Consider the following 9,658-nt stretch of genomic DNA (forward strand, 5'->3'; position numbering starts at 1 on the left):
TCGTTACAGTATCGTTACATTATTTATGGGGATATGATTTCCGCTTCACACGTTTTTCACTTAACGCGCCAATTATCAGGAATGCATCTACCGCGTTAAAATGAGGACTTACAATATAAGGAACACAACAGGGCATCACCGATGCTGCTGCTCTTAGAGTTCATGAAATCAAGCGGTAATGGGCAGGACATGAAGTGAGAACGATTGACGAGAAATTAACAACTTTGAGATGCACGGCAATAAATAAGCAGAGGAAAGACAGCAGAAAATAGGGCAGCAGTGAGATAAAGATCACAGTGTTCGGACGCCAACGCTGTATGGAAGCAACTCAGGATAGGAATGGAAAAAAATATGTGGGAGGCCTTTGCACAGGAGTGCGAAGTTAAACGAAGCCATTTTTATTTTACCAGGTAAGGCCCACTGAGCTATACAGCTCTTTTTGAGAAGCGACCTGGCCACAAATGATAGCTCAACGAAGTGGCTTGTCATCATGTGGAAATTAATCACAGACAAATACTCTAAACACATGTTTCTAAATGTCGAGGGAAAAACCGCAGGACCTGGAGAAAAATCCACATGACCACGGAGAGAGAGACAGGCAAACTCCAAATGTACAGGCTTGAGAGTCGGAATTTAACCCACAACCTCCTGCACACCAGGCGAGGTAGTTAAACCTAGATTGAAAACTCGTTTCTTTAAAACTGCTTTTTGTGTTTAGTCTGTTTTCCTTCCCCCAGCACCTCAGATGAGCTCGGATGGCTACGTACAGTGCGAAAGAAGTTCAACATACAGACACACAACGAGGGCCAATTGCTACAGGGTTAGTTGTGGTGCTGTGGTCGTGGCGCAGTCGCGAAGGAGGAAGCCACGGAGGAGACAAACGCGGCAGCGCACGCGCGAAGCGGGGAGCTGTGACTGGCCTGCCAGGCGCCCGAGCCCGCCGTTCCCGAGGCCCGCATCCTCCTCGATCTCCTCCAGTTCCTCGATGTCGAGGCCCAGCTGTGACGGAGAGAGCAGAACGGGGTCCATCGTTAAAACGAACACGTTAGAAAACGACACATGTTCACCTTTTTGGCCTTCTCTGGGTCGAACACTCCTGAGACTAGGCCATGAAGAAGGCCGTCTCTACTCTTTGGTTCTTTCGGTAAAGTCACATAGGTGAGAAAATAATTAAATCGCGACGTTTCGATTGCAACACAAGCAATCATCATCAGGTGTGACAACCACAGCAATCGAAACATAGTGATTTAATTGATTTAATTTATTTTTTCACCTCCGTGACTTTACCGAATGAACCAAAGAGTACGTGGATCCTTGCAGTCACGAAAACTTCAAATCTAGAATGAAGACTGTCTCTGGTGTAGGGCAATCAGTTTCAAAGACAATGCGTCTATTATCAGAGCATGTTTGTTTGCATGTTTTGTCACAAGTACTGTGTGTGGTTGATGCAGACTCGATGCCTTGAAAAGGGTATTCATTTGTTGTTTGAATATCTTAACACCTGCTTTATTGCCAGAAAGAAAAAAACATATTCTTGCTTGACTTAAAGCTTTCGTGACTGCAGGAATTCATATTCTTGGGTTTTTCGGTAATGTCACGTAGATAGGTTCAAAGAAAAGGAAATTTATTTATTTATTTGACCCTATCTACGTCACTTTACCGAAAGACCCAAGAATAATAATAATACCTATTCTTGCTGTTTCATCATTTTGACACTGGCAAAAAAGTCCGGGAAATATAAGTTAGGAACAAACCCACGCGCACGCATGCGTTCTGATGTGACGGTACGGAAGTCGACCGGTGGCCCGTGTGGCCACAATGTGGTTGTGATTCGTAAAATCCTTTCAGCACTGGACGGTGTCTTAAAATGTTGGGCAACCATTTGATCACTAAACCAAGTTTTTCATAGCAGAAGTCCCCAATAGCTACGCAACTATACAGTGAAGTTTCCAGCGTGTTTGGATAATCTTTAAGAGATTTCTTGTGCCCCCCACCACACGCTCCCGTTGTTATGGATGGACGAACGCAGATAATTCATAAATGCTTTAAATCTTAATTGGAAAGCGTTAACAAAGGGGTATTGTGGTGTTGCTCAACGCTCTGTTTTAAAATATATATATTTGTACAGAGTGCGAATGGAGAAACGCAGCAGCTGTTTAGAATTTGCTGGTGGTTGCAAGTGGTACAGTGGCTTTTGTCCATTACACACACAAAAAAATCTAAAAATAGATTCACATTATCAAAAGGAATTTTTGTAATGCAAGAGGTTAATGTATGGTATAGTATTCATGTTCCGTGCCATTAGCGAACAATTAGATTAACAGGGTGATTCAAATAACTTTATTGCACTGTAAAGAACATTAACTCAAACCTGAGATGCAGTGCCGATACCATTTTCAAATTTTCATCTCTCGTTAATCTCCTGACCCCTCGACAACCCCCCCCCTCTCCGCGACCAAAATAAACTGTTAATTTGGTTCAAGCCTTGCTGTGACCAGATGTCTGTACCAATACTTTCAACAGAAGTCTGCAATCCACTGCCGGATGAGGGCTACCCCCACACCGTGTGGATAGCGGAGGTTCTTGACAATACTTCACTACGCTAGGTCAGTGCGGGTTTGCGAAGGGTGGGCAACACAGGCGTGGGAACACAGAAGTTCCGTACAAGAAAAATTCAAGTATCTGCACTGACCTCTGTTAACCGCAATGTAGTGCAGCCCTGCAGCTGCCTATGCCAATTTGGGATGCAATGGTGGTGACCATTGCTTGCATAAATTGAAAACGCATTTTTGCATAACCACTTTTTGTGTTTAGTTTGTTGCCCTTACCCTGCACATCCGATTAGTACAGTTGGGCTACGTACGCTGCTAAAGAAGTTCAACATACGTACGTGCATACACATGCATACAACTATCAGAGATCTGACGAAATCGGCACATTCCGAGCGATTTGGTCACAGGCTTGAATTTAAATATAAAACGGGGGTGGGGGGGTGGGAAATCCAGACAGACAGAGGGGCGGCTTCCAACATGCGTTCCAGTCTGGACGGACTGTCCTCCTCCCCAGCAGCACGAGCACTCATCCCCGGAGAGCGGAGAGGACCTGCAGTGGCGGCGTTGACGGCGGTGGCATTACCTGGTACATGGCCTCATCGCAGGAGCTCTGAAGACCCAGGTTCACCATGGTGTTCTGCAGAGTGCGCCCCATGTAGAACTCCAGAGACAGGTAGTAGATGCGCTGCTCACACACACACGCACGCACACAAAGACACCCCATATGGCCTTCATAGACTGCTGGGGGAAGTGCTGTTAGTGAGCACCGATGAAGGCTGGAACAGCACACAAGGGGGTGGGTGGCCAGCACCACGCCCGGCCGCCTTTGTCTCCCTAGTGGCGATGTTTACACGCCGCACCAGGTACTCGCTTGAGGCCGAGTCGACCTAGGGAAGGCCCAGGACCGGTTCAGATAATCGTCACTGGTGTTGGGTCGGTGTGTTCGTAGTGCATCGAGCTAACCATTGCACTACTGCTCCCCACACAAACATAAATACACACCCACACAACGACTTGCAGACGCACGAACACAAACAAAAGATACACAAGACTTATTTTATACATAACATGGGTTCTTCAAATTTGCCTCTGAACCGACTGTCGAGGCAAGTTCTGTAAGCGAGCACCTATTGAGACTTGCATGATGTGTACAAGGGGGTATGGGGGCAGGGGAGAAGGGGAGGGGGTGTTGCCTGAACCACGGCCCGGCCGCCGCCTTTGTCCTTTCAGTGCTGATGTTTAAGGGAAAAAGAGTAAGCAGTCAGCAAGTGGTTACTGGAGAAGCCGGATCTGGGAAGGAAAAACAAAGGCCGGCACAAGCACACACACATGCAACACACTCCGTAGGGAAGACACCGGACTGGAGCCAGAGTAGACGCGCCAACAACCATAGTGGCAACTGGAATTGAAAAAGCCAAGTAAAATGGGACCGCACCTTCGTACGGGAAGACATGTGCATTGTAAATACATCACGGGAAAGGTCAAGATTTGTTTTTTTTCTTTGAAGGCATGTTGGGAGGTTAGGGAGAGGGAAACACGGGGCTAACAAGGCATCAGAACTACGAAGGCACGAATAAAGATACTAGAACGCTAGAACAGAGGAATGCCATCGTCGGCAACGGGATAAGACTGAAGGCTTATGCCACTGGATGAAGAGAGCGATGGACTTGGCAAATGGGAATGATCCAGAGCGGAGAGGCAGCAGTGGAGAAGAAGCGACCTCGCACAGAGCAGATTTTCAGAATCAGAATATGTATTCATCCTAGAGAAATCCGATGAGCTATGAAGCTCTGTTTTTTTGTGCAGTAAGCACGGGTCAAAACCTTACAACAACAAACAATACAAAATCATGATAGGAGTGCAAAGTATATAAAAGGTAAATAAATCACTTAAAAATATACAAATACAACTCAACTATTTTTTACCTTACCAGGTGAAGCCCACTGAGATATTATCTTATATTTCAGAAGCGGCCTGGCCACAAATGATAGCTCAACAAAAGTCGATTATCATGTGGAACTTTGTAGCCCTGAATAATCTAAATGCATGTTTCTAAATTTGGAAGGAAACACCGGACCCATAGACCCATGTAGGTGAATTATTTTGCCATTTCTATTCGACCGAAGACCGCAAAGTCTTGAGATGTGGGGTTGTCGTGTCAGCTGGACGAAATTAGTCAGATGGCGAGAAAGAGTGACTGTAAAAAGTTCTAGCGCGGGTTCAGGAATGAGCTCAATATAATCAGAACAATCCAGAAAAAAACTAAAATATGTGGATCGGGCAACATTCTCAGAGATGTGGGTTCAACGGAGGAAGTTGTGGAAGGATGTTGGGAAAGAGGCCTAGAAGCAGAATGGCAGCTGTACAGTGAAATGATGAAGAAAGCTCAAGATCGGACAAGGTGGAAGGATATTCTTGGTTCTTCCGGTAAAGTCACGTAGAAGGGAAATAATAAAATAATATTTATATTGTTTTATAAAATAATATTTATATTTACACTATGAGATCTCTTTTACCAGTGGCAAAATATAATGGTAGGTTTTTACCCTTTTAACTGGTACATAAAGGTGTCAGTTTTGTACCAGTTAAAAGGGTAAAAACCTACCATTAATATTTATATTGTTTTATATTAATATTATTCTGTTATTTCCCTTCTACGTGATTTTACCGAAAGAACCAAGAATATGAATGCCTGTAGTCACGAAAGCTTTAAATCAAGATTTAAGGTGGAAGGAGTTTTGGGGGTCAAAGACCTGTGAATGGGCAGAGGACTAACGATATATACCACTGCCTTGTTTCTGATCGATGTCATGGCAGGTGACACACGTTATTCCGTTGGCGATTTGGCACGTTGCTTTTCTAAGCTCATTTTCCAAAAAGCACTCCACGACAGAGGTCGCAACCGGGTACCCGATACCCATACCCTACCCGATACCCGGGTACGGGTAGCCATTTGTGACCCTGGTGCGGCCGGGTACGGGTAGGCCGTGAGTCACTGGTGAGTAACTGTTTGTCACTCATTTCGGGTAGGGTACGGGTACGGGTAGGGAACGGGTACCCGTACCCGGCCGGGTACGGGTAAGGAATCAAAACCCGTTTGCGACCGCTGCTCCACGACCTGCTCTTGTCCACCTCTTTTATTTTTATTTAATCGTTTGAATCCCGGTCCGGCCTCCGGTAACTTTACCAGGTATACACATTGTGATGACTAAAAAAAAGAGGAACACGTGGATGAGAGAACATATGCAAGTTATAGATAACGCAGGGGCTGCTGAACAAAATGAGCTTCCTTAATAGAGGTTTTTTGGGCAAGATCACGTAAATGTGTCGTTAAACCCACAGTCACCGACAATCAATTAGTAAGGTATGTCATGTAAACAAAACATGCCAATTAGTCACTGGCTCAGCACACCGGTGCTGGGGATTAAACCCAAAACATTTACAATTCGAGTACGACGTTTCGCCGGGAATCACAACCAGCCACATCAGGCGACAGCCAGAATTGTGGAGAAATCCTCCTCCTGTTTCGGTCTTAAACAGCGGGGGTAAACGTGATGTCGTCACTGTGGAGCTTGATCAGGATACGTCGCTTGCGAGGACGATGGCCGATGGTGGAGATTAATGATGGAGTGCCAGCCAAAGGAGGGAGCAAGCTTGCAATGAAATCCGCTTTCACTCAAGTACAAGATTCGTTGTTTTATCATAGGACCACGAGATATGGGGGATCAGCTTGGGGGACGCTTTCATCCAGCAGTTGATTGATCACGGTTAATTGCGATGATTCCACTGCAGCTGGTGATGTATGGGACCAGGAACACATTCCTGCGGAGGGAGCTGGTAGGAACGTTGGGTTGCTCGGCCAATGTAGGTTACGGTGTCCCTATTGCTTACCAATGCTTCCACTATTATTGCTGACACTTGCTTGAGGTTTTTTACTGATGATCCTATTCGTTTTTTATGCTTCTGCTGTTGAAGGTTGCTGCTGATGTTGCTAATGCTGCTTCTGTTCGTGCTCCTGCTGATTGATAATGTTGCTTGCACAATTATATGTTGAACTTATTTATAACTGTATGTACTCTGTAGGTATCTGTGGGTGCCTCTGTGGGTGCCTCTGTGGGTGCCTCTGTGGGTGCCTATGTTGGTCTGGTTATCTGTGGATCTCTGTATGTTTGCTGAACTTATTTTGGGCCGTACGTAGCCAAACGTGCAAATCGGAGCTGCGGGGAAGGACAACAAACTAAACACAAAAGTCATTGTTGAAACCGACTTGCTTCTGATGACTGCTGCTTCTTTGAGTGTCTTACCCTTCCTATTCACAACGCATCGCACCTCAACACTCAACCCCACCCCAGATCTCACCACAACCTCACCTCGCCCCACTCCTTAACCTTGTCACCCCACTTTACAGCTCACCTCTTCACCTTACCTCACATCTCATCACACTACATTCCACACCTCGCCACCCCAGACAAAGCTTCCACTACCCCACTTTACACTCCAGACCACCACCTCACCCCCACGTCGCACCCCCATCATGCCACGCTACTCCTAACCACGTAGCCTGCCCCACTTTACAGGTTTACCACCACCTCGCCCCACCTTCCACTAACAATTGACCTAAACAGTCCCCATGCAAATCACCCCCACCCCAGCCCCGTGCAGCGGCCATCTCTAGAATTCCTCCTCTCAAACCCCCCAACCCACCACCTCAATCCACTCTCTTCACACCACAACCACATGACCTCACCACTCCTCATCCGCTACTACACCTCGTTATCCCACCTGACCCTCACCAGTCCACACCTCGCCACCTCGATCCCAACAGCACGCCACTCAATTCCAAGGCTCCATCACCCCGCAGCCCCACCACTGCACCTCATCCCACCACTGACAGTCTCAACTCCTCATCCCACTCCACCCATGAAACACACCTCAACAACCACCTCATCATTGCATCATCCAATAGCACGCACTTACAAATACGTCACCACCATACCCCTAATTCCATAAGGGGCCATCCATAAATGACGTCACGCACCTGGGGGGGGGTCAGACATTTGTGACGATGTGTGACGAGGGGTGGGGGGGGGTTGAGAAATGTGACGTCACATCAAAATGCGCAACTTTAAGTAAATATACACAACACGTTCTACTTAATTAAATAGACGTTTTAATGTTTTTTCCTACAACATCAGGGTGCAGCGCCACATTAAATACGCCGCACTACAATGACAATAGTTTAAAGCGATTTGAAGCATGTTTATTTTTTTTTGGGGGGGGGGGGCAGAGCTTTGTGACGTCATATTTTAGGGGGGGTCTGACTTTTTGTGACGCCGTGTGACGACGGGGGGGGGGGGTAAAATCGTCCAAAATCGCGTGACGTCATTTATGGACGGCCCCACATCGCACCCACCCACACACACACCAACTTACCCAGCCACTCACCCACCCACCCCCATCACCATATATCAACACCACCCTTCTCCAGGGGCGTCGTTGCTACATTGTCAGCTGGGGCCCCAATATTTGAATTGTCTCGCACGGTCGCACCGAGGCAATTGCCAACCGCGGACTCCTCTTGCAGAATCACAACATTACGCTCACGGGGCTCGTAGTCACCTCTTTGCAATACCATTGACAAGTATCTAATGGAATAAATATCCCAGCAACGGACTTCTATGCGAAAACATTTCATAGTAATGAATCTCGCGTTTTAAATCAATTTGTGTCATTTTACACTGTCGTTGAAAACATATCTCGTAGCTTTTGGCCACCAGGATGGTGGTGGTGTTAGTGGGGCAAGGCACTCCCTGCCCCCATGATAGTTCCGCTACTGCCCCTTCCCCAACCACCTCGCCCCTAGGGCCCAGCCATCTCTCACCTGCCACTCACCCCCCCTCCCAACCTCACTCGCTACCCCACAGCTCACCTTGGGGTCCTTTTCGTAGTAGTACTGCTGCGTGCGGATCCATCTGCCCACCAGGTGGTCGCGCACGGCGTGGGCCAGCGCCGAGTAGTAGTCGCGGGGGGTGGCCACGTTGCGGTCCTTGACCAGCGTGAAATGCAGGTGGCGATTGAAGCGGCCCTTCACCTCGGCCACGTCCTCCACGCCCACGATGCCCCGCACGCTGATCTGCCGCTGCTTGTCGACGTCGCTCATGGTCGCGGCGAGGCTGTCGATTTGCTCCTCCTGTCGAGGCTCAAGGCTGTACCGTCGGCGGGGCTGTGAGTGACTTCGAGAGGGAAGGAGATGGAACGTTGCTGGAGGCGCCTGCAGATGTGGGGGGCGGTGACTTGAAGAGGAATGCGGAACCACGCACGGACACTCGGCCGTCACCCAACATGGACCCGCCGAGTGCGCATGCGCGGGAAGTCGTGTGGGGGGTGGGGGTGAGGGGGTGGGGCTAGTTCTGAAGGATGAAGCCAATCGCAGCGCTGCAATGTGGGCCACACCCTCTCCGTCACGCGCGCGCCTCCCCCGCTCCGCCGATGCCACGCCCTCTTCCCCCACCCCTTCTTGAACCCCGCCCACCACGTGGGTGCGGATGTCCAAGATTATAAATTCTATAGATTTTAAGCTTTCGTGATTGCAAGGATTCATACTCTTAGGGTTTTTTTGGTAAAGTCACGTAGGTAAAAATAAATAATTAAAATAATATAAATAATAATATAAAATATTATTTTATTTCTATAATTATTTCAATTATTTATTATTTTATTTCTATTATTATTTCAATTATTTTTATTTTTTACCTACGTGACTTTACCGAAGAAAAAAAAAACCTAAGAGTATACATATTTTAAAGTTGATTTCATACACGTAGGCTTTCGCGACCAATATCATCCATAATAGAGGTTTTTGGGTTAGATCGTATAAATATATAAATGTGTCGTTAAAACCCGCCACCACCCGACACAGCCAACTAGTAAGGGTTGTCACGTAAACAGAACGTGGCCAATTCGTCACGAGTACAGCACACCGGTGTGTTGGAGAGCCAAGCCACAAACACACCGGTGTGCTGTACTAGTGACGAATTGGCCACGTTCTGTTTACGTGACAACCCTTACTAGTTGGCTGTGTCGGGTGGTGGCGGGTTTTAACGACA

At 47.4% G+C, this 9,658-nt stretch overlaps 1 protein-coding gene across 1 annotated transcript in view; it reads right to left on the bottom strand.

Annotated features, from left to right (window-relative positions):
* LOC144944032 (glycogen phosphorylase, brain form-like) overlaps positions 1 to 8,840 on the bottom strand; it is a 29,451-nt gene extending 20,611 nt beyond the window's left edge. The window contains exons 1-3 of the mRNA XM_078872049.1: positions 8,482 to 8,840; positions 3,136 to 3,237; positions 921 to 999 (exon numbers count right to left, since the gene is read on the bottom strand). Coding sequence (XP_078728175.1) covers positions 921 to 999; positions 3,136 to 3,237; positions 8,482 to 8,712 — 412 coding nt within the window. The 5' untranslated portion in view covers positions 8,713 to 8,840. The remainder of the gene's footprint in view (positions 1 to 920; positions 1,000 to 3,135; positions 3,238 to 8,481) is intronic.
* Between the last annotated feature and the right edge of the window lie 818 nt (positions 8,841 to 9,658).

Source organism: Lampetra fluviatilis, chromosome 33 (genome assembly GCF_964198595.1).
Source record: "Lampetra fluviatilis chromosome 33, kcLamFluv1.1, whole genome shotgun sequence".
In the NCBI taxonomy this organism is placed as follows: domain Eukaryota; kingdom Metazoa; phylum Chordata; class Hyperoartia; order Petromyzontiformes; family Petromyzontidae; genus Lampetra; species Lampetra fluviatilis.